The following is a 26,067-nucleotide window of genomic DNA, read 5'->3' on the forward strand; positions in this document are numbered from 1 at the left end:
TATGTGCAAAGACTGGAACAAAGGAAATGTATTTGTTTTAGTTTGCAATAAAATTTTCAACACCCATCTAATTGCCTTTTCTGACTTCATGTCCCAGGGGTCTCGGGCCATCCGCTGAGAAACGCTGTCTGAGGGAGAAACACACTGAGAAAGAGAATGGCTTTGCAGTAGCAGAGGACCAAAAAAAACCTCCATCATCACTGTTATTGACAAAAAATGTAGGCTCAGGTTTCCATTTCAATAACATGTTTAAATTTCAGGAATTTCCTTCAATTTAAGCAACAAGAAAATAAATCAGCAGATAACAGATATATTTTCATGTGTTTTTTTGGTGCAGTTTAAATATTTTTAAATTTTAAATTTTAAATACTACCTGAAGTCTATTTCTGACACCAGATGTGATCCATAAATTCAGTCCAAGAGGACTGAAAAAAAAAAATAATGAAGAACTCTGTCGCTGCCCGCTCGGCCCCTTTTGCCTCGGCTAGCTGTGGCCGATGTCAGCGGCAGGAGTGGGGAACCAGGCAAGCACTGCGAGGCTCAACCTGGAACCTCCAGAGCTCCTCTGCGCTCTGGCGTTGTGGCTCACAGGGCGACACGGGTTGTGGCGAAGGGAGAAAGAGTGCTCAGGCTCTCCCGATTTCCCAGGAACAAGTTTATTCCAACAGGTGCAGGGCTGGGATCACAGGGGAGAGGTCTGAGCCGAGACCCTGGGCACCCCCATGCGCCAGGTTTTAAGGACCGTGGGCGGCTCGTATGGTGACCAATGGGACAACAGCAACAGAGGGGTTATGGGTGGGGATTACAATATGCAGGACCAATGGTAAGGACCCGGGGGAGGGAAAGCAACTGTACAATCAATGGGGCGTCGAGGAAGGGATGATAGGCAAGGAAAGAACTGGAACAAAAGGTGGGGGTTCACATAGATTGATAGGGCTTAGGGGCAGGATTGGGGTGATGGATGGGGAACAATCTGGAAAAATGGGAAGGGTTTACAACGATGGGCAACTGGGGACAAACCATTCTTTATGACAGGGGAGCAACTGGGGTAAACCACCTCTGAACTTAATAAAACCAAGCAAATGGGCGGCAACAGAACTCCACCATTTTTTTCATTTCTTTCATAGAGAAAAATGAAAAGTTATTACCTCAGGAGAAGGCAGTTCAGTCATATCTACTGCACCACCAATTGGTGTAGTGAGAAGTTTGTCACCTAGAATACTTTTCAAGCAGTCTGCCATTACTTCCTGCTGTTCAGGGCTGCAGTGGTTCTCCAGAGACAGTATAACTGGATAGGCAGATAACTGGAAATATAATTTTAGGATTTTATTATTAATAAATAAAAATATGAATAATTGCTTTTCCAAAATATCTTACAAAAGTCCCCTTGGCCATCTGTATTTACATTCATTTTCAAAAACTTCAGAATATAGATCACTTGTTCCAGGTTAGTAACACAATAAAACAGGTAACATTTGTGGAAAAAAGAAAGCACAATTGAAGAAGAAAAAAGAAATGCACCTTCAGAAAGTTAAAACAGAGCTAGACATATATGAAAAAAGGACTGCTTTGTTTTGGTTTTAAAAGCTAAAATCAGATTCTAAAATTAAAATTGAAAGCATAAATCAGAATTAAATGTCTTTTGCTTTAGTTTATGACAGATTTTTTGACTACTTTTCAAATAGTCTATCAAGACTCTGATAGTCTCCCCAAAGCTTGTTCAGAAATTATTTCCTTTACATGAACAAGCTATGGATATTTTTTATTTTTGATAATACCACAAACTTTTCTAGGGACAGTATACACTTTTCTCATCACACTACTCAAGCAAGGGTAATTGAGTAAAAATTAAAGCTAAAAGGTGAAAAAGAGAAAATTAGTAAAAATTAGAGAAGAACTCAAAAGAAATGCATCCATCTAGACTTATAAGTAAATCTCATAAGTTGCCAATAATACTGGTGGATACCAAAAATATAGTCTGAATGAAATCTTTGCTCAGGCAGAGCCTAAATTGTCCATAAGGAAAACACCATTTTATGTTTTTCCTGTCTTTACATTTGTCTCCTGAGCACTTGCTATTGACTTTTAAGAGAAGCAAAGCTCAGCCTACGTGGACAGCTGGTACCAACCATGACCTGTTGTGATTTTATCATCTCATTGGCACTTGGGCTTGAGAACTGAAGTTTGAATTAGAGTTAAGCACAATATGCTGTGTGTTAGCAAGAAGAGGAAAGTTTTATCCAGTGGGTTTTGAAAAACAGTGGAATAAAATCATGTTTTTAATTTCACTTTTAAAATCAGAGATTAATTAAGTTTTATATAGAAAACAGAAAAAAACCACAGCTTTGATTAACACTGAGAAGGCTATAAATACATATGCATGAAAATCCACATAAATTTATGATCGTGGATGTATATATTCACACACATAATGCTGGCCTGATTCTGAGATTTATCTTAATTGTCATTCAGCACTTCCTTTGAGCAGGAGTTTCACCAGAAGCTTATACAAAAGCCTGAGACGGTGCAAAAACTCTCCAGATTTCAGTGTTTTTCTAGAGATAGGTAAAAGGAACTTTGCTCTGATGGGTCACCTGACCAAAAAACATCAGTAGCTGCTAACATTTATCAGTGTCAACATTCAAAATCAAAAGAGAGGAAATGGAAAACACAGTCTCAAACTCATCTATTATCTAATATTTTTGTCTATTTTATAAATTCACACAGAGGATACAAGACAGACTCATAGCAGCAGAAGAGTAAGTGACAAAAAAACCTTTAAGGGATATAAAGAAGGAGGAAAACATCAGAAAAAATCTGAACTAGGTCTTCAATATAGATTCAGTCCTTGTTTAAATTATGTCAGGTGAGAATTCCACCTAACAAGCTGAGTGAGATCACCTGAATCCTTTGCACTAAGTTTGGTTTATATTCATTATCAGGAAAAATGATTATGATTCCTTTAACTAGATTTTAAAATACTTTAAGAACAAATAGCACAATTGCTCTGCAATTAATTTTTAAAATACCCATTGCCACAGTCTCTGTTGCATTTTTTTTTACCCTGGAGAATTTACAAGAGCCATGTCCCCACTTAGTTAAAGCCACCATCCCATTCTAACCAGCTCATGTATACACACACAGATCTGTACGTACCATAAATGCATACTTGTCAATCACATGAATTACAGAGCGAAATGGAATTTTGCTTGTTAAAGCGTGACCATGATACACAATAGGTTCGTTGTTGGTGCCATCCCAGCAGTCAATCTCCAGGCAACGGCATCCTTTTAACAGAGCACTTCAGAAGAACAAGAGAAACAATTTTGCAGCCAAAAGAAAGATAGCAAACTTTTTTATACAAGTTGCTGTGTTTCTGATTACAAGCACAGGGATTAATTACAGAAAAAACACCTCATTTTCACCATAAATAGAAATCCTACAGAATTATATGAGACAGACATACTTTCTGTTTCTGCCTATTTTAGGTGTGTGTTATTTAATAAACTTTATTAGACCTTTAAAGAATATGGGATTACCTGCATTATCTTCCTTAAAAGGCTAAAAATCAAAGATTTCAATAAAGGAATTCTGGAACAAAGGCAATTTGCCACTTAAAATAAAAGAATAAATATTTTCAATGCTATTTTGTGCTACTATTCCAAACTTGCTTAGAATTTTGAGAATCACTATATTTAAAAATCTATAGTACTTGGAGAATCAGGTTGCGCTTGGTCTTTACATAAAACAGTTCCTCTCCCCAGACCACATTTCTAAGAGTGCTAAAGTTTCTGAGACACCCTGACTTTACTGCTTTAATCTGAATATGTTAGTGTCATCCCTTAAATTCTTAGGTTTCTAATATTTGACTTGCAACTAACTGAAACATTTCTTATAAACTGTTTTACTTAATTACCAAGCTGTCTTTTACATCCTGCTTTTCACACATTAACAATATGTCAAATATGCCTTTAGCTGATTTTAGCATTTTCCTCACACATATAGGAGATAAAGAGAGAGGGGGTTATACCTTCTTTGCAATTACTTTCAGCAAGGCAGCATTAACATAATGGAATTTTAAATACTGTTAGAAATTCAGTACTGTTTCTGATGGTTGCAAGTCACTAAAGAACATCAAGAGAGCAACCAAAAAAAAATTACAAAGTGTTCAGATAGATGATGATTCCTGCTGCTTTCTCTTCATTAAAGTAGTACAAATAATTCTGGACACATCTCCTCCTAATTCTTAATACATCCTGCCCTCTCAGTGTTGCATTTACTACACAATTAATTTCTTTCTTCCCTGTCTTGGCAATAAGGCATCCTGGTCATCATCCTCTTGGAGTCACACACTGCACAGGTTCCTCTCCCTGCTGCCTACTTGAATGCCCATGTTTTGTTGTTTTTGTTGTTTCTAACCTGCCCACACTGCAACATGCACTGAACACAGATATCCTTGACACAGACATACTCCAACACACATCTTCTACATTGAACAGATCACAGCTTGCCCAGGAATTTTACATTACTTTCAGGGAGTTATTTATTTTTTGCATGGCGTGTTGAGATTAAAAACTGATTTAATCGTGTACTGTACAATATACTATAGATTCCATTTGCTGCAAGGTTGATTTTCTGAGATGTAAGTGAAAAAAATAGATTGCTTCCAGACTATGAACAGATGGTTTGGCAAATATATTGAAAAGTGTACACACAAAATAAAATACCACTCTCATTTCAACTTGTATCTTTGATGGCTTTGTCCCTTATTTCCAAGTAGGATTGTATGTGACTTAGCATTAATTAAAAAAAAAAAAAAAAGCCAAAGAAAGTTTAAAATATTAAAAAATTATGTCTATATACCTGATATAGCCCCATAAGTGACTGGGTCCCATTAGCTGGTCAGCTATCGAGTAGGTGTTGTGAGAAGATGAAATAAAATAGTCACATAATGGCTGGTTCATATCTTGATAGACGGTCTTGTGCTGGCTTTTAAATATTGAACATTCGTCTGAGTTCATGTATCTTATAAATCCTTCAAATGACAACTGCCTTTTCTTCCTCACTGAACAAAAACAAAAGGAAAAAAAAATAAATCTCTGTTGTGAAGCCACTCTGATGCACTTTCTGAAATTTTTAATAGCCAATTCTGAACACTGCTAAAGGTTATACAGCACAAAGCTTTCCTGCAATTTTAAAATTCATACCAAATGTATAAACAACACAAACATCAGATACGTGTGACTCTGGAGCTGAATTGCTGTGGTTCAAACTTCTGAGAGGAAAAAAATGTGTTTTGACACTTTTATTCTTCTATGGACAGCACTAAGAAGAATTTTCAGTAGTCCTAATTAAATATAAATAAAATATTTGTCATTTACTTTGGAAAGTAACATGCCAGACAACGTGTTAAGGGAATCTTCTCTTTTAAAAGAACCAGGATTGTTCTCTAAAAAGTCAGAAATTCTCAATATAATCTTGCAGAAACTATGACTTCTAGCACCAAATGTCTTTGCCAGGGGTGGAAAATTCCAAATAAATATTGATCAAATCATGTTTAGAAATACTTGAAATAAAAATAGCATTTTAACCAAAGAAATAACTGTCTACACAGATGAATTGCAAATCAAGCCTATTACACTACTATATTTATAACAAAATGAACTAATTGAGTCCATACCAGTGATAGTCATCCCATTTGTTTTGGTTTTGACTGATTTAATGGCAAACAGAGCCATTACACTGCCAGCTACTGCTCTCAATGTCATGTTTGTAATGCAGTCATTTTACAAATGATATAATCTCAACAGTTAGATTTGCTTCAAAATATAGTTTGAATTAGTGAGGGATTTTGCTCAGTTCTTACTCTAAAATAATTTTATTGTCACCGTTAGGCTAGTAGTTAACAATAAGTAAATAATCCAAGATTATTTTATGTTAATAATAGTTTAGAAGTCGATGTATACAAACTTGGGGACTGGAAATACCAGTAGGAAAACCCCCTTTTCTGCCCTGGTAATTCTTACTGCAGCTATAAGAATCAGAATGTACAAGTTAGAATTGCAATTATCCATCTTTGGTGTGTGACAGACTGGAAGTTTTACACCTGGATGAGAATTTACAGAAAATAATTGTTTCTCAATTACACAGGTCTTTGAACTAGAAAACTTGCAATCTTACAATGATAAAGAAAAACAGAAGGGCATCCAGACATCAAACATACATTCACCCAACAACTTATTCCTAACAGAAGTCTTTCTGAACTTATTCTTCCAGTCTTCCATTGATGAAGAATCCACAGACAACCCAATAAAACCATTTCAACAGCTAAATAAATTTGTTAGGAAATTTTTCATAATTAGGAAACAGAAATTTACCCTGAAACTTCCTTGCTGTCCAAAATATTTGTTCTGTTTGGTATTATTCCTCTCCTCTTTTTTCACACTTTTTCTCTTATGAACACTGCTTTGGCACTTCCCACTTTCCACTCCTTTCTTCAAAAAAAAATCCAATCCAGGGCATTTTCTGTTTCAGATTTCTGATAATTTTCGTTTTTCTGCTATCCATCTGTATTGTTAATCTTTCATAGGAGAAAACAGGATACTATTTCTTCATGGAATGTCCTGACAAACTGCAACTCACTTTTACCGTCTTAGAAGGGTTTACGTATTTATTATTTTCTCCTTTTTTTTTTCTAGTCACTGACAGTGACTAGTTCTTTAGATGTTCCCTTTCTAAAACAAATATTACATTTGATCTTTTCCAGTCTTTCAATTCATCATTCATTTCCCCCCTGTTTTCAAAAGTAACCTTTGACTTGTACTAGTCAAGCTTGTTACAATTTTCTAAGAACTTGGATTTGTCAACCTGTCTTCACTGACCTGATTACATCATTTAAGAAGGTCCTACCCTGTTCCATCCATATTTTTGACTATCTTACTCAGATTAATAATATTAATAGTATTACAGAACCGACTGTACTTGTTGCATCGGGAATTTCTTTGGTCTTCTTTTAGCTGAGAGATTTGCAGGATGACTTCATGCAACCTTGATGACTCTTGAAAAGTGAATCCTATAGATTTATCCACATGCACGTAGTATATTGTTCTATACTTGTAACAACTGGATTAAATTTCTACTGTCTGGATCTTTAAAAAACATTTTGAATTTTTTCACATTACTCAAAACAGAATACACTCATCCTGTATGTTTTGCCTCTAATGAATTACATGAGCTGTCTGGATTTCATTTTGGATTATTTTATTTTTCATGGTCTATAGATTTCTCTGAGCAATTACAAGTAGAGCTAGTAACTATTTGTGTGTGTGTGTACATCTTTTATGTTCTACCTTTTCTGCATTTATTTATTAAATTAGTGAAAAAATACTGGCTTTTCAAAGTCTTGCTTTTTTTCTGAATTATTTATGATGTTTTCCTGGCTGTTCTTGTCATCGACAAAAGTTAACTGCAATATTCTCAAGAGAAATTAATGTTCAAGCAAATATGCTAATGACCATAATCCCCAAAAAATGAACATCTAACATTGTTTTGTTAGTCAATATGTAAGCTCATAGACTTCAGTAAAACATTCAGCTCATGTCTCCAATCAACAGACTAAAAATCTTTGTATTTTTACAGAGCTTACATTTCTGAGGAATAGCCCAGCCATGCTATTTTCTGACCACTTACAGACATTTTCTGCTTCTACATTAAAGGAAATGGGAATTCATCTCCATAACTATTCCACAGTGAAAAGACTTTCATCAAGACCTTACATTTCTCCCCTGGAGGAACCTCAGTCTTTTTCTCCATTAGGACCTTTTAGCAGTAGTTAGTGTGCACACACCTATCCATTTGTTGTAGAAAGGGAAGGCAAGAAAAGATTTCTGCCTTCTCGTTGCCTCTTTTTGTTCACAAAGTTCAATGATTTCTTTTGTCTTGCCCTCCTCTTTTGGATAGTGTACAATTCATTTTATTAACAATATTCCTTAATATTGTTTGGGGTTTTTTTTAATCTGATTTAAGACAAAATTATTTTTCTCATTCCTCCTGTTAGGGTAAACTCCAGCTCTGCCATATATACAAATACTGTCATATCAGAGAGGAATTATGGATATTTGAACCTGGGTATTTGAAAAACTTGGATTACATTATACATTATTTTCAGAGTTTATTACATTCCATTTTTCTTATTTACCTTGGAATTTCTTTGAAAGTGTTTCTCTTCAGAAAGAAAAAATGGAAAACTATCACAAGATGTTTGCTGCCCTGAAGGCCTTTGGAGTACCCACAATGAGGCAGACAAAACAAGCAAGAAATCACTCTGCACTGGCCAGAGCCTCCTGCAAGACCCATTTCCTCCTGAAGGGACTGAGTACAACCTGCAGCCCTGCCAGGGTCTGGGAGAGGTGTCTGGACTGAAATAGAGACTCAGGAGTGGGGAGGAGAAGAGCCTGAACGGAATGTGAGACTAGGAAATGTGGAGAGAGAGATGTTTCCCATGTTTTTAAATGTATGTGAGTGCTCTTTGCTTCCAGAGAGCTAAATGAGTAATTAAATGTCTATGGTACTTGGGACAGACAGAGTGGAGTGGGTACAGATACATTTGCTGGGAATTTTAGGGGTGAACTCATGAGAAATACTTGCAATCACAGACAAGGGTTTTACTCCGCTATAATGGAAGGAGGAATCTTTCAGTCATTAAAAGTCAGGCAGAAACATCATCAGATGGAATTTCATACTATGAAATTTGACTACATCAGTATGAAACATTCATGCTCTAAGGGAACAGTAAAGAGAGAAGTATTTCCTTGACTAAAGTTATAATACACTTAATTCTTTTCTAGTCTCAGTTTATATTCTAGGGAGGCTTTTTCTCCCTTACCCACACTTACAGCTGGTGCATGCTGGAATAAAGTATCTATCTGAGCAGCAGTTCACTTTTCTAAGGGTTTATATCTCATAATCACCTTGTCTTGAAAATTTTCCCTGAGACTAGACCTTTACACATCTTTTCATAATCTGATATATTGTGTCTCTCAAATCCAGCCACAGCCATTGTCTTAGTTGAGATTTTTAAGCCATCTTTCTTACTCCACATGATTTTTTTATGAAATCTGTGGGAGTTTGGCAGAGATGTCTCCTTTATTAAGTTTGATTTACCTTGGCCAATGGGATCAAATGCTCTCTTCTGCAAATTTGTGCTCTACATTCAGCTCTGTCTCACATACATCAAAAATCAAAAAAAAACCTTCACGACTGTGAGCACTAGGAATAAACTGTGAATGGTTTTTTTTTGCTTCACAAATACATTCTGGATTACTCAAAGTCCTTGTCTGACAGATGCACCAGGCTTATATTGTTATTTACAAAGCAAGCTGTTTTTTTAAGACAGGATTGCATTTTTGCCCTGTTTTTGTATTGCCTAGCAGGAAAATAGGCAGGAATAGAGTCCTTGAATGGCTCTACATTGTAAATAATACTGGGATGCACTTTCTTATCCTCACTGTGCCTCTAATCCTATCTATGTAAATGAGAAGTATTTTAAAAAAAAAAAAAGACATATATACCAAGCTTAAAAAAATATATTTAGTTAGCATGTTTTCTTTAATCTCATTTAATGAGTTGAGTCTTCTATTCAAAGCTAATAGTAAAATGGGAAGATAATGGAATGTTTGGGAAGAATAAAACTCTCATTGGGGTGCTAGTAAGACACAACTGTCAGGTGTGAATCACATATTTTGTGATCAATTCCATAGCAATGGCTCTTTCTACCAAAAATGCAAGGTTTTAGCACACACGTGAAAAAACCTGTTAGTGTAGTATTTTGACATTAGGCATCTAAATTGTATAACAAGAATGAAAGATTAGTTTATTCCATACTGTCCTGAGCTAGCTACAGTACCTACAGAGAGTAAATTCAAAGTTATCTGGCTCAATAGCTTTGAAAATCTCTCTGCAGAAATGTTAGGGATGCACTGGATGCTATAAATGGATTTATTTAAATTAGATGTAAAATGTAGTCATTGTTTTCATCCTAATCTTGACATAGCAGTGCTATCACATTTATGAGAGAATGGTCATTACTATTAGCAAACCTGTCAATCAAATGTCAAAGCCTGGCCTTTTCCCTTTTTGTAAGACACAGGGAGGGCAAGGGTGACAGATGAGTCCAACAGATCATCCTGATGAATAATGTTCTGTAGCAAATTCAGAACGACACTTACACAAAATGGTCTATCACAATACCATATGAATCATCTCTCATGTCAATCATAACTGGAACTTTTCAATAAATATGTTTGAGTGGGAGTATGAATTCACTCAAAGGAGCATGAACAATACAGAGGTTATTTTGTTCAGCAAGATTATTTCCAATAACAAGACAAACAAATTTATCACAGGTGAAGAAACAAACAAGAATTTGTCTCAGCATCTGAAATTTGAACCAGACATTAAATTAAACCTATAGAAACTTCAGTTGATATTTATAAAGGTGTTTTTAATGGACTGAAGATTATTCATTGTTTAACTGTGCTATAGATTTGAACTTTCCCATCAAAACAGGTGACACAAAATAAAAGGAACCTTTTAAGCTGGTAATTTGAACAATTAGTAAACATTAGCTGCTCTGAAAGAGCAGAATATGTTTAATAAAATACAGTTAAATTTGAAAGGCAACCTTAAAGAGTAAAGGCATAAGGAGTCACATGTTTTTATTACTGGACAGTAAGTGCCTCTAAATGAAACACCCAATGTTCTTCTGTTTCTCATTGAAAAAGTGGCATTTTCCATTTTCTTCTTCCACCACAGGTCACCATAGAAAATCCAGTGCTATTATCCCAGAAGAAATATTTTCCCCTTGGGTTTGTTTTTCTTAACCACTTATCAATTCCACCCGTTTTCAACGACTGGGAACCAAGGAAACGAAAGAATTGAACATATTCCACTGAATAAAGTAACAGCTTGCAGCAAAATGCAGTTCTATCCTTTTCCTAGCTGTAAATTTTGCCACAAGTTGAAATCAGTGATGCTCAGCAGAAGTGTTACACCCCAACTTGAGGCACCTTTAAATAGGTGAAGAACATGTTACAGATTTATGAAGCCCTCCTCATCTCAGCATTCTAGTGATTCACAAAAGGTGACCAGGCACCTACAAAAATTTTCCACAGTGCCCCTGCAAGGAAGTCAGAAGGACATAAAAGTCTTGTCTGAGGCCTTGAATTTTCACTAAGTTACTCAAGGGAGAGAAGACAGTGTAACGAGCAGAGAAGAAAAATGGCAGATATGGACTTTAAGAAAAACAAATTGAAAATGGTTTGTAATGAGCTGAAGAACAGAATTTGTAGAAGGACTAGAAATAAAAAGATAAAGAAATGACAGAAAAAAGAACAGAGCAAAGAAAGGAGGGCACCATAAAAAGAAATTAAAACACAGGAAGAAAACATAATAAATAGATGAAAAGACATGCTTTTAAAGAAATAAATATATGAGGTTTAGGACAACACAGTCATTGAGAGAAGCACGAGAAATAAGAGCTAGATATCAAATAGTTAAACTGTACATACCTTCATCAATGGGTTCATACTTCATAATAATTTCTAAGGCAGTTGTTTCATTAGCTTCAGTTTGAAATTGTTCTTTTGTAAGAAATTCAAGGAGCTGGCTGTCAGGTAGAATTTTGCCATCTGTCGAGTAAGCCTTGAATAGTTCTTCAAATTCAGGCCTGTGTACAAGAGCTCGATAAATTGCTCTGAAGTCGTCCATGCCAATAATATTTCCTGACTGTTTGTCCACAGTTTCCTGAGGGAAAAAAGCAACCAAAATTTATTAAAAAAAAAAAGAAATTAATGAAACAACATGCAATTATACAAAGTTATGCACCAAACACGCTTTTATAACTGACCATAAGAGTGAGCATCATAGAAGAATCCTCAGGCAACAGTGACTACAATCAGATTACACTCCTCAACTTTAAGATGACACTTTGTGTGCTACAAATATTTTATATAAAGTAAAATGGACCATATGACACAATTAGCATCTAAATAAGTGCAATAAATTTAGATTTAATGCATTTTTAATATTCAAACACATTGTTGAAAATCTTTAAAATGCTATGCATTAAAATAAATGTGCAGCATAAAACTTATCAAGTGGAAAATATATTTAGTATAATACCTCTCCAACAGCAATTTACACCATAATGTAAATACTGTCAGTCAAATTTGCACACAAAATCAGCAACCAGTAATCTTAAAAATGAAATAAGGATGACCAAATTACCAAGAAATACAAACCTTTCAACACTTCAATAAACGAAGTTTATTGTTTCACAACGAAACAATATTCAAGTTTGAAGACAAGATATTTTGTAATAACCTATGACACCATGTTCTAATCTTAACAAGCCAGAATGTTTAACTTAGATTAATTATTTACACTTTCAGAATTCTTGAATTGTAAGCTTGTTTTCATACAGCTTACAAAATGTTAGCATAGTAATTAATTTCTGTGTTTCAGTATAAAAGTCACTAGAAAAGTTAAAAGGCCACAAAAGAATTTGAGCAGAATAATGCTTTTTTACCATTTCTGCTTTTTACATTTTTCACAGGTTTAACAATTCTATTTTTCCTTTAAAATTTTCTACTTAAAATAAGTAACTGCATATATATATAAATAAGCATAGAAATAAATATATGAATTGCACATATATATAAATATAATAGATATATAAATATGATATATATATTTATATATAAATATCTGTAAATATAAATTGCATTTATATACAAATATAAATATAAATACAGAATATATTTATATCTAGTAATCTATGGAAACATTAATGTATGCATAATATAATATAATATAATATAATATAATATAATATAATATAATGTAATATGTAATATGTAATATGTAATATGTAATATGTAATATGTAATATGTAATATGTATATTAAGGTATAATAGCATATATATAATAATATATAACATACAATATTCTATTATATGTACTATATATTATATATATTAATATTATTTATTGATATATAATATAAAATACAGTATATACTATATACTATATGCTGTATATTGTATATATTATGTGTTATATATTAATTAATTAATTAGATATTGATTGATTAATTAATTAATATCAATATAGAAATATAAATGTTTCTAACATTTTAGCCTGATTTTTGCTTAAAACCTGCCAAATCAAGAGAAATCTTCTGACAAAATTGCTCACAAAAACCACAAATGGCAATCCACTGCCTCAGTGATTATGACTGTAAACTGATGAAAATTCTCAGTTGTTGGCTCCTTAAACTGAGATGCCAAAGACACCACGTTCCAGCATCCAAACATCCAAACATGGCCCTTACTATGGCTGGTTTGGCTTCCACAGAAATGTCTAGAAGCAGGAAATTGCTTACTTGAGCTCTGGCTGCTCTTTGATCAAGAGATTGGATTACTGCTAAATTAGATTGGTTTTGAAGCCATACCATGAAAGCCAAAAGTTTAAAGATCTGGTGCCAGTTCCTTCCTATGCAGTAAAGTTCTTTCTGCACTTCTGAATAAGTACAATAGGAGTAAAAATATATTAAATAACTGAAACGAGTACAAAATTAAATTTCATGAGGAGTTCTAGTGAAAAAATCTTACAAATGAGTACTTCAGTGTTTGCTTTGAGTTTGCAAAAGAGAATAATAATGATCATTATTAACAGAAATCACCAGCAAGAAAATATTTCTGTACAAATGCTAATTATACACATTTCATTACTGCTGAGAAATTCCCCATCTAAGGTTGATTTCTTCCATCCAATTTTTAATGTTCTTAACAGTGCTGCAAATTTGCTTATAACCATTAAGCAGGAAAAGAAAATACCAACTTCTTTTGAAAATAAACAGTCTATCAGGACTTGGAGGATGTTCACTTAGTTACTGGCACAAAGAGAAGCTGGACAAAAAAGTAAAGTTTCTATTTTAGCTGCCTCCTGGTGAAATACAGGCAATAATACTACACAAAAGAACTCTTCAAATTAAAGTGATAAAAATCATGTCACTATAAAAAGATATTGTAAATTTTTGGGGTAGATTTTTATCATTCCTATTTTTATTAATGCACATCAAATTTTTGCTGTTCAGAAAAAGAAGAGACAAAGTCTTGAGAGAAATTAGATGAAAATTTATTATTCCTTAAAACCTTAATGTTCATAATTCTGATACTGCTCAAAAGAGTATTACAGTAAAATAAGCTCAAAGAGAACAGAGAAGAAAAAAAGCTGATTATTCCTTAAAATTAGCTTTCTATAAAATGTATTTTGCTATGTATAACCATTAGATTAACTGCTGATGTGCAGTTAATTACAAAGATGTCAGTAACATCCAGAATGCTTTGGATTTTTACATATTATTTCACTGATGAAATATTTGAACCCCCCAAACTACTGAACCCCTGTAAATCTTTCTCAAATAGCATAGGGCACCTAACAGTACTGCTATAAATAACTAGATCAGGCTATTGGGTATAATATGTTGTTAAATACAACTAGATCAGACTTCTTCTTTGCAGGTCACTTCCCTCAAATCTCCTTTTCTCTTCCCACAGCTGACCATCTCTCACATTCCTGCCAGAAACCAAAGCAGGGGGAAGATAGAGGGAACAACGAGAAATATTTTTAAGTTCTCAAGAGATCCTCTAGCTTTGAAACTTTCTCCATGCAGTGAAAGTTCAAAAAACCACAGGAAGCCTCTTCAGCCAGGGTTGAGCTCATGCTGCTGGTTCTACCTTGGTTTGAGAAGGCAAACAATGAGAGAGGAAGACAGGGTGAGGAAAGCTTAGTGCCTTCCTTCTTATGACCTTTCTGACTTGCCATAGTTAATTGTCTCTGCCAAATCAGGACAAAATTTGCCAGCTGGTTGCAACATTCTCAAAAGAATCATATCTATAAAGGTGAAAGTAAGTAAATGTACATGTATTTATATAAATATATATATATATATTTATATATATATACAGACTTGTTTTCATTCCCTTAGGGAAAAAGCATTACCAGACGGATGGGGTTTTTTGGGGGGGAAATGATGTAAAAGGGAAAATCTTAGATATTTTGAGTCATTACATGAAGAAAATATGTATCCAGTACTCATTTGTTAGTATTTGCTCACTGAGACAAGATCTGCTTGGCAGTAGTTTGCTTGCCTACACTAAATGAACTTAAGTCCAGCTTCTAGCTGTATCATGTCATCTTCACAGAAATATCTTAAAAACTGCCACCTCTCAAGGCCAAATCCATTCCCAGGGAGTTAGAGAGCGATTCCCATCCATTCAGGCACACCTCTTAAATATTACAGGAGAGGTATAGTGGAGAAAGGAATGAATGTGTGCTGGATCTAAAGCCTGAACAGCTCAGAGAAATCCCAATTGTCCTCCTGGAAAGAGGATTTTGAGAAGATTGCTCTCATGGCTCTGTCCAGAATCAGACAGACATGTCTGGGCTCATTAGCTTGACCAGAGAAGCTGAATAGGATGAAACCAGAATGCTTTAACTTTTCTCAAGCACAGACATGTTACAAAAAAAAACCTGGGAATCCAAACCAACATATTTTCCATCTTACACTAATTTGTTGTGGAGAAAAGACAGAGTTATGTGGGTGTCAGTCTCTCCGAGTAACAAGCAGTAGGACAAGCAGGAGTGGACTCAAGTTGTGCCAGGCTATTAGGAAAAATTTCTTCACTGAAAGTGTTGTCAAGCATTGGAACAGGCTGTCCAGGGAAGTGTCTGCGTCACCATTCCTTGAAAGTACTTAAATGCTTGCAGATGTGGTGCTTAGGGACAAGTTGCAGAGGTGGACTTTTCAATGTATTAATGGTTGGACTCAGTGATCTTAGAGATACCTTCCAATCTAAAGGCTCATGATTCAAATTCAAACCCTGGGTTATCTATTTTACACAGACATGAAAGACCTGGAGGAGGAAAATTCTTTGCTGATTTTGCACACCACACTAGCTTGAAATACATTTCCCAAAAAATTAACTTGAAAAAAATCAGCAAACATATGATGTGTGTAACTGAACTTCTAAACCATTCATTGCTTAATGTACATACACCTTACCTTGAAAATATGTTTTAAATGGTCTTCATCAAATTTTATTTGCATTTTTTCAAGCAGCCTCCTGCAGCCCTCTAAATCAACATTCCCATTCTTGAAATCATTCTGAATTGTATTCCAAAACCACGTATGAGACGTCAGGTTAAGGAAGATTCTGGCCAATTAAATTGCCTTTTAATGGAGGGGATGAGGGGGAAAAGTTTAATTTCATTAAACCTAAGAAGATTGTGCTTCCCTTTCTTCATACTCTAGAACATCCTTGCATTCTGCCCTCTGAGAATGCAGCAGGCCCCAAGGTGTGCAGGAAGAGATTTCTGCTCTGTCCTCAAAGTCCCAGAGAGCAGTGACAGAAGGGCCGAAGGGAGGGTGTGATCAAGGGGTGGTCAGGGTGCAAAAAGGGCTGCAGTGAGAGGAGGGAAACGTGGGGAAGCCGAGGGGATTCAGCAGGCTCAGGGAATGGTGGGGAGTGCCAAGAAACACCAGGGAACGAGTGCTCCCAGCACTGTGCCCACCCAAACATTATCAACCGGCCCTGGCTGACAGGACTGGCTGCCCCAGGCCCTCCAGGGCATCCCCTGTGTGCCCAGGCCTGAGGGGAAAGGGCCATGTCAGGGGCATCCCAATGGCAGCTGTCACAGGGCAGGGAGAGCAGAGGAAGAGGAGAAGGTAGAAGAAGAAAAGGATATCTGTTCTCATCCATGGTGGCTGTGCACCGCCTGCTCCAGGCCCCTCACTGCAGTGGCATAGCCGAGATCTCACTTGGGCTCACAGTGGGCTCCTCATGCCACTGTGACCTGACAGAATGGCATGGAATGTTCACTCCCCCATCCTTCCAGTGTCGCTCCAGTGTTGCTCTGGTGATGTCACAAACTGCAGGCGCCCAGCACAGGCCCCTTCCTGCCCCCGCTCCACCACCCTGCCACCATCCTGTGCCTTTTCCTTCCAGCACAAAGTGTCCCCAGGCCCTGCCCCTGTCTCCCACCCATTGCTCCACCACCCTGCCACCATCCTGTGCCTTTTCCTTCCAGCACAAAGTGTCCCCAGGCCCTGCCCCTGTCTCCCACCCACCGCTCCACCACCCTGCCACCATCCTGTGCCTTTTCCTTCCAGCACAAAGCGTCTCCAGGCCCTGCCCGTCTCCCACCCTTAGGATATCCCACACCCACAGCACGTCTGCTGGCAGGAGCTGTGTGGGGCAGAGCAGGCCTTTTGCAGCCAGCCGTGCCAATGTCCTCCAGGGGAGCTTGGCCAGCTTGGCCGAGGTCTCTCTGTCCCGGTCCGAGGTGACAAGCTGGTGAGGCAGAGGCTGCCAGCACAACATCTTCCCCCAGATAACCAGGAGCACTGTGCTACCAACCCACTGCAGAGACCTGGGGGGAAATCCCTTCTTTGGGCCTTGGGGAACCAGCTGGCTTCACGGCACAGGGTGATGGTGGATGTTGAGAGCTGTGGGATGCCACCCCAAAGTGCTGGGAGGCCACCCAAGCTCCCACTTTCCTGCTGGGAACTTCTCTGTCCTCAAAACCAGCCTGGGCAAGAGCAGCTGTCCATGTCCTGCTTTGAGGCACACCAGTATCAGCCTTCAAATCACTGGGACAGCCCTTGGAAATCAGGCTGGACTTACACCCTGACTCCATTTCCCACTCGTTTTACAGGAATTCTTCCCCAGGCAAACTGCTTCGAAGTTGCCAGCTTCCGTGTAGCTGTCAGCAAGCCTGAGTGAGACTCGAAATGTGACAGACCAAAGGCAGTTTGCCACAGATTTTATGCTGAAGTGCCTCAATGCTTACTGAAATACCAGCTTTGATACAATGACCTAAATAAAAAATGGGGGAAAAAAGACAAAATGGAGTTGTTTAATTGATTTATTTCTGGATCACTCAGGAGAGTACAGAGACTTCCAGCAGTCAATCACCACTTTAAAAATAATTCAGGTCTGCAGTGACTGGAAATAATTTGTTTGGGTTTTTTTTTTTTCACTTTCTTCATGTACTTTTTAAGTACTTTACCAGGAATAGTCAAAATGTCAAAGGCAGCAGAGTGCTCCAGCTGAGATAGCAAGCAAATTCTTACTTTCCTTCGCAGTTTTAACCAAAATTATATTCATTTTTGTAATTTCACACCAAATGAAGCATTGATTATAAGGAATCTAGTAAGGAAGATCAGCAAAGACATTGGGACATTATATCTAGATTTTTTTTTTCATTGCTACTGAAACCTTGTAAATTCAGCCTTCAGGCTTTGCTTGTGCATATATCTCTGAATCCCTTATATAGATACATGAACAAAGAGAAGATCAGGACACTGGAGGAATAAATTTCTTATAGCTAGTGCAGAAGATATTTCAGGACTGACCAGGGATGTAGGCTGGGTGTTGCAGCATTAAAGAATAAAGAAATGCTATTCCTCTCTCCCAGTATTTATTACAAAGGTCAAAGGAATGCGTGTGATTTTGGTTTACTTTCAAACTATGATAGTGATTATTTCGTAACATTTATCACAGATTATTACAAATGCCTACCATCCTTGCTGTTTTCTGTAAACATAACTTTTAATTAGAGTTTCAACAGAAACAAAGTTTAATTGCAAGAACTACTGTAAATACTACACTTTAAAAAAAAAAGGTGTAAACATTCAAGCATTATTCTTGCACATATTAGATGTTTTCATTGTAAGCATAAGATTTTGCTGTTGTTCATCACAGCTGGTGGGAATTGCAGTGCCACATGGGTCAAACACACCCTTTTGTAAATACTCATTTGTGGCTTTATAGATTCACTGCTGACTGACCATGATTGCTCTCATTGTCTTGGTTTTAAAATGTCATAAAGAACTATGCATTGATATGGTTTCAAGGAGAAAAAACTGTGTAAAAATAGGCATCTTCAGATTACTCTTCTGATGACAAATGAAGATTTTGCATACTTACTGCCCTCTGATTTGGGAGGTTCCTTTCTCTATGTATCTGGATATGATAATAAATATCCCAGAGAAACCAATGCAGTTGAATAGAGAGAAAGATGGAGCACAGAGAGCATTTTCTGTGCTCCCTCCGTTCTTCAAAGAGAGCTGCATTACCTTTGGGTCATTCTCTTTTCACCCCACAGCTGCTACTGAGATCCATCCAACACCAATCCAACCCTTTAGTGCCTATTTCCTGCTGGAGACCATTCAATGAACAAGCAGCTGTCTTTACATGAAATTTGGTTGAAAAAGTGATTATTTCTTTATTGAAAGTAGAAGTAATTTTATTAAAAATGTTATACAATCCAGGGCTGCTATAGTGAAGATGGCTTATTGGGAGTGTAGTTTATATCTTTATATCTGCAGTACCAGAAAATAGACAAAATTTTGGCCATAGATGTAAGTGCTCACAGAAACAGATATAACACTAGAAATTCTGGATTGGAAAAAAATCACTTTTTCACAAATATTGAGCATGAACAAATAATAAGGAACAACAAAGAATGATGAAAAAGATGGAACAGTTAAATGACTTTCAGTTTCAAGATTTATTCCACCAGATCAATCCCTTATGAGATATGATTTTGCAATACATTGTTTTGTTCTGTAGAATTAAATTCTGTCAACTTTAAAATGCTGTTTCTATATAGAAAAACTGTAGCAAAGAGTGCAATAATAAAAAGCATTTAATATTGTAGTATCAGTCTATCAGCCTACCTTTATGAACTTCTCATTTTCTTTCAATTTCTTTTCTCTAGAAAAGAGGGGATCTATGATACCAGAATTTGTAACAAAAGCTGCTCAGAAGGATGAAATTTCAGCAGAATAAATGTTCTGATGTCACTGAAAATGCCTACTCATTTTTAGCAATGCTATGAAATTAATTTGAAGAAGGTAATTACAAAACAGGCTTTGCCAATTTTCCCTCTACATTCTCCAGGATGGGCTTTGATTTATTTTATTTTATTTTATTTTATTTTATTTTATTTTATTTTATTTTATTTTATTTTATTTTATTTTATTTATTTATTTTTTTTTTATTTTTGGAAAGTGGAAATTTGAGAAAGAATAAAGATTATGAGAAGAAACTAAAGGTGTACAACTCCATGGAAAACTTCACTGAACTTTTATTTATACATTTTTATGGCTCTGAATGTCTTTGAGACTTAGTTGCAACTGCTCCCTTTTTTGTCTGTAAGTGATTTTTTGTTGCATAGGGAATATGCCAACTTTCATTATTTTTATTCCTGAAATTGCCTCCTGTTCTCTCTAATGCTTTGAAAACCATTCACATTCTTATAGCTGCTTGTGAACCCCTCTCTTTTATTTTTTTTTTCAGTTCCCTGTATTTTAAAATTTAATGAAGGATTGACATGTATAATATATGCATATTTATATACACAACAAAAACAAAAATTCAAGTTTTCCACTGCAGTAAGGAGTTCAGAACACCTTTTTTTCAGAACACAAATTTCAATTCTTCAAGAATGTCTCGGGCCCTTCTCTAGTTAGGATGTGATTAAAAATGTATTTTTGTAGTCTCTACAGGGGAGGCATTGGAGATGGATTCATATTCTGAGATTCCATTCCAAGCATCATAAACTCAGCAGTGCTGGTATCCAGGCTGCCTGGAAAAATTATATTATGGCAGCTGCATGTACACACTGTGTTATTTCTAATTCATTCGAGTTCCCTTCCTTAGGATAAATGGCAATTACAGCGGCTCTCTGGCTGTCAGTAGTACATGACACCACTGTCATTGTGTCTGCTGAGCAGTTATTTTAGTCTCTGTTCGCTCCAGAGGTTACACATTTGGTTTCTTCAGAAAAATACACCCAGTGTGGCTTATTCATTAGAACAGCCTCATGCTGCCTCCTGTGCTGAGCCACAGAGCAAAGGCTGAGCAGAGGGAGTTGCATTTCTTGCTGCCACCGCCCTGGCTGTAAGAGCTCTGGGGCACATGTGGGGAGGAGAGGACAAGAGCAGGACAGGGAGTGCCCAGGTGCCAGCTGAGGATGAAAGGGACAGGTGGGAACCCTCCTGCTACCCTGGGGAACAGTCCTGGTACTCCCTGAAAAGCCTCCTGTGGCAGTGCATGACCCTGGCGCGTGGTGGCTCTTCTTACGTTCTCATCATCCTTTCCCACTGCCTCTGCTTCTCAGAAGATGTGTTTCTATTTAAAGAATTAATTACCACTCTATTGTCTTGTCTTGTGTTGTTATGTCACCCTGCAGCAGGTTCAGGGCTGCTGTGTCAGTGACAGATCCCAAGGTGCAGGATGGAGAGCAGCACTTCTCTGTCTCAGGTCTCTGTTTTAACAGGGAGCAGGGAGAGCAGAGCCCAGCTCATGAGACATCCTTGTTGTGTTGTAAGCCTTGCAGGATTGAGTTCTTACTTTTTTGGGTAAATTGTGGTTGTAATACAGCTTTGGTCTAGTTAAATGTAGCCCTATTTGCCTGAATAAAACCAGGCAACTTCACACGGGCAGTGTCTGGGCTGTCCTCGCTGACCAGGTGGTGCAAAATGGCTCAAGCCCAGCTCCTCATCCCCTGCTCAGGTGAAACACCACAAAATAAGGAGGTCAGATGGATATTGAGGAGAGGTTTTGCTCACCATTACCTGATTTACAGTGGTAAAAGGCATCTTTTCCCTGCTGTGATTCCCTGCTGTCTCTGCAGGGCAGGTAAACCACATTACCAGCTTCAAGGACACACCTTTCTGGCACTGAAGACAGCTGCCTCAGTGCCTCCAGCAGAAAGATGGAGCAGGATTTGCTTAGTCATTTCTTCCACGTTATGAGACTGATTCTTCTTGCTTGGAAAATGAAAAACAGCTTTTTTCAGTGGGAATTGTATCAGACTCCTAAAGTGCATCTTAGTAGAAAAATCTATGAAAGCAATGGGTTGCATGAAAACCAACTTGGAATACATAAAGTAGAGAAAGAGGAAGAGGGAATTTATATGTGATGTTGTTTCTCTAACTTGTTTTGGAGCTGGTCAGGAAACTTGCTCTTTTTTCCCTTTGTTATTTTTCCCTTTCTCTTGGAAACTGGAGGAAAAAAAAAATAAAATCCAGTGTTTTTGACCAGACAGAACTGCAACAATAGTGAATAGTGTCATCAGTGACTGCCAAAAAAAAACCACCCCAATTATTTGTCACTCAAGCATTAATTTGCCACTAAATGTCAGACTGATGGCAATTAGTAAACAGAAAATCTCACTGGCAGTTAACAAACAGGAAGGAAAATGAGCACTGCATGTCAGACCACTTTCTTCCATCACACTCCTTATCTGTGTTTTTTAATTTCATCCCTGATTTAAGCATGGAGCAGGTTTTAATATGTTAGCTAACATGTATTTCAATATTTTACAGATCTGCTTCCTCTAAGTTGTTAACTAAAAATAATCAAGCTGTCTGGCCTTTTTTAGGTCCTCAGTCAGCTGGTCACAATCCTGGAGTACAATTGGTCATATCCTATGAGAACAGCCATCTGACAATAATGCTGAAACACATGAGGAACCTTGTGAGTATTTTTATCAGAATGTGTAACCTGTAAGTCCTTGCATTTGCAGAGTACTGTGAAAACATTAATCTTCAAACAGCCTTTCTGGGAGAACTAATTTCAACTCAAAGTAGTGATAGTGCTGCTCTGTCATGATTTAACAATTGGTTTTTCCCTTTGAGATCACTCAGTATGGTTACAGGTGTGAGACAGATACAGAAACTGGGTTTCCTTAATGGCTGGTAATGGCCTTTTCCAAGAAAACCAATTTTGATACTGTTTTGGCCCTCTCAGCAGACACATTTTGATAGCAGTCAGACATAAGGCATGGTGCAGCAGCATGACTTTTTGCAGCACCTCAGCCTGGAGCTCTGGGTTGATTATCCAGACATTGCTTTCTAGTCCAGCCTGTCTATGAAGAGGGAAGAGCTCAGCAGAGGGAGCAGTGGTGAATTTTAAGGAGCAATGTCATTTGGAGGTGTGATGCTCAGCTTTGTAACACTGTCAGGAGGCTGAGAGGTAAATGTTGAGTGCTCCTGGAGCCAGGCTACGGGAGGGGAAGCTGGCAGTGCTCCTGCAGCACAGAATTCCTGCAGGTGGAATTGGCTGCTGAGGGTGACTTCAGAGATGGAGCTGGGGCTGTGTGTGAAGTGTGATCTCTCGGTGCAGGAGCGTGTCAGCTGCTCCATAATGAATTCCCTGCCTAGATGTGCTCTCGAATTCCCATGGCTCACGTCTCCAGCAATATCTGTGGCAAGAGAGCCTTTACTTGTCTAGCCTGGGGATTAGAGCAGTTATGAGCTATTGTGGGTTCTCAGTGCATACTCTATTCCACCTCCATCCCAAACTGGATTACAATCCTTTTCCTAAATGGGGCCAGATTGAGGGGCTTATGTGGGCACCAGCCAGAAATAAAATGAGGCTGATGGTTTAATTAGTGGGATGAAGCACATGAGGCTTACATAGCTCTGACTGTTTTCTGCTGGCCACTCTGGCTTCTCATTTGCAATTCAAGCATCTCCATTCTGGTCTGTAACATTCAATACTTCTCTGTCCTGAGGCTTGTTTTCTGTGTCCTGTGTGTCACTTTGACAGGTGAGATCAGCCTCTGCTGACAGGCCCAATTTATACAAACTTTACCTTCAGGATGTAGCATAAGACCCTCTTTATTTTTTGTGTTGAGCTTTCTAAATCTAAGTGACTTTGATAAACTTCTGATAAAGTTCTAATTGGTGAGAGGGGCATATCAAAGTGATTGCCATGCTGATGATATCATTGAGATTTCAAGCAGGTGGTGTGGAGATGCACACAATTTGCAGGTGTTGGAATTAGTCTTTGTTTCTCCTTGTTTCCATCTTTGTAAATGTGTAGGTTCCTAACTGTGTTCTTAGGAAGTTCTGGTCATTTAATTAAATGAAAGTAAATTACAGCATAGATAGCTGTGTAGTGCAAACATAAAATCCAGGGTTCAGTTCACTTCATTATGGAAAGGGTGCTGTGGATAGACAGGGAAAGCCGATCGGAAGATCTCGCGTTGTACGCGAAGATAGGGCCCCTCCTTCTACAATGTTCTATAACCCATAATACTACGGTGATTACGTCATCATATCCCGGTGATATAAAAACCTAGCTCACCGGAAATAACGGCTTTTTCACCGTCCACCAGATTGGTGTTAGCGCGTGATTTGCCAGACAGGCCTGTAAGTTCAGCCGTCGTGTCACCCACGAACCGGGTCGCTACGCCTCACCCCGAGGCGACAAGTGCTGCCGAAACCCGGGACCGCTCCCCGATACACGCGGGTTCGAGCGGCCGGAGTTCAGGAGTCTCGCCGGACGCTGAGTGACGGCTGGAGCGGCAGGACCGACTCCAGCGGGGAGGACGCTCCCGTACCGCCGAGATGCAGTCGATCAGCAAGGTAGATTCGCAGCTGCATAAGCAGAGCGGTATAGACTGCAAAAAATCAAGGAATTTTGAATGCGTGGTTGTCAGATTGTTAGAATCGTGTTACCGATGATCCCGTAGATATTATTCTCCCAGATTGCTGGGATAGGTGTTCCGAGGCGCTCACAAATGACGTCTTGCGCATTAAGTCCAGCAAGTGCCTTAAAAGCTGGGTGAGAGTTACGCAAGCGCTGAGAAAAGCGCTTCACGAGCAGAAAGTTTGCAAGGCAGCTCAAAGCTGTTTAAGGGTTACTATAGAGAGCTTTTTAGCAGATGGGGGACATGATATATTAGTAAAGGCCTGTCTGCACAAACCAGCCTCTGGGATAAGTCGCAATATTAAGGGCTAAAATCCTTGAAACTTACCTGCAGAAAGTTAAACAATGTTCTTGTGTAACAAGACAAGAATGTAAACTTGTGTTTGTTAACCAATAGTAGCTCGCTCTGCCTGCAAACCCTGTAGAACCCTATAAAAGTGTGCTGATAATAGAAATAAACTGGCGTTCACAATTACTTCTGTGAAGACTGGTGAATTGCTCGGGGGTTCTTCAACATTTGGCGCTCCGTCCAGGGACACCCCTGCGGGCAGAGGGGCTTTGGAGTCAGCGGAGTGGATCTGGGCGTTAATCGTCGCGGGCTCGGATCGGCACCAGATAGGCAGCCTGAGCGCGGTGAGACGCGGAGCGGTTAGACGTGGAAGTAGGGCTGCTGGGGGGGACCCAAGAGGCAAGTGCGTGTGAGAGGGATCGCGACCTTCCGGCTTGCGGGTGCCGTCGCTATGGAAACGGAATTCACGGCGGCCAAAAAACTGCTTCTAGGTATCCTTGTAAAACGAGGTGAAGCAGCCAGGGAAAAAGACCTGGATAAGCTCATTATATGGGCGAAAAATCGTGGGCATTTTGCAGTGCCCTCACTGCTTTTCGCAGTGGAAGAGTGGACAGATGTCGGGAATTTGATGTGGGACACGGCTATTACGGGAAAGAGTAAAGAGGTAGTAGCCCTCGGTTCAGTTTGGAAACTTGTGTTAAATGCCCTACGGGATATGAAAGCAGAGTCATCAGTAGCAGCAGCTGCCATAGACGCCATGGCGCAGCCTGAGACAAACGCGCCGCAATCACCCCCCGCAGAGTCCGCGAGTCGTTTGAGTGCATTTTTCGGGGTGGGGCATGTCCGGCCAGCGAAGGGGCTTACCGGGAGACAGTGTAGCACCGTAGCGGAACTTTTAAAATCCCAGGGGTGCGCCGCTGCGGCTCCGGCCGCGCCGGCAGAGCACTCCGCGGTTCCGGCCGTGCAGGCGGAGCACGCTGCCGCTCCGGCCGCGCCGGCAGAGCCCAAGCCGGAAGTTACCCTGCCGAATGCGGATGTAGAAATGACGGCTCCCCCGGAAGGAGCGGGCGCCAGCTCCAGCCAGGCGGAGCCTGATACGTCAGCAGAAACAAGAGCCGCAAAGTGCAAACCGAAGATCTACCCTTCGATGCCATCTACTGTTCACTGGAGAAAACCGCAGGACATCCCTATCCCCTCCGATGACGACA

The 26,067-nt window shown here is 38.5% G+C and overlaps 1 protein-coding gene across 1 annotated transcript in view; it reads right to left on the minus strand.

Annotated features, from left to right (window-relative positions):
- The window catches only part of LOC131586103 (1-phosphatidylinositol 4,5-bisphosphate phosphodiesterase zeta-1-like), a 55,473-nt gene extending 30,386 nt beyond the window's left edge, over window positions 1-25,087 (minus strand). Inside the window, exons 1-7 of the mRNA XM_058852843.1 lie at window positions 25,047-25,087; window positions 24,339-24,518; window positions 16,128-16,278; window positions 11,568-11,802; window positions 4,864-5,065; window positions 3,157-3,301; window positions 1,149-1,304 (exon numbers count right to left, since the gene is read on the minus strand). Of these exons, the coding sequence (XP_058708826.1) occupies window positions 1,149-1,304; window positions 3,157-3,301; window positions 4,864-5,065; window positions 11,568-11,802; window positions 16,128-16,278; window positions 24,339-24,518; window positions 25,047-25,087 (1,110 nt within the window). The remainder of the gene's footprint in view (window positions 1-1,148; window positions 1,305-3,156; window positions 3,302-4,863; window positions 5,066-11,567; window positions 11,803-16,127; window positions 16,279-24,338; window positions 24,519-25,046) is intronic.
- Window positions 25,088-26,067: the final 980 nt, after the last annotated feature.

This window comes from Poecile atricapillus, chromosome 18 (genome assembly GCF_030490865.1).
Source record: "Poecile atricapillus isolate bPoeAtr1 chromosome 18, bPoeAtr1.hap1, whole genome shotgun sequence".
Lineage (NCBI taxonomy): Eukaryota > Metazoa > Chordata > Aves > Passeriformes > Paridae > Poecile > Poecile atricapillus.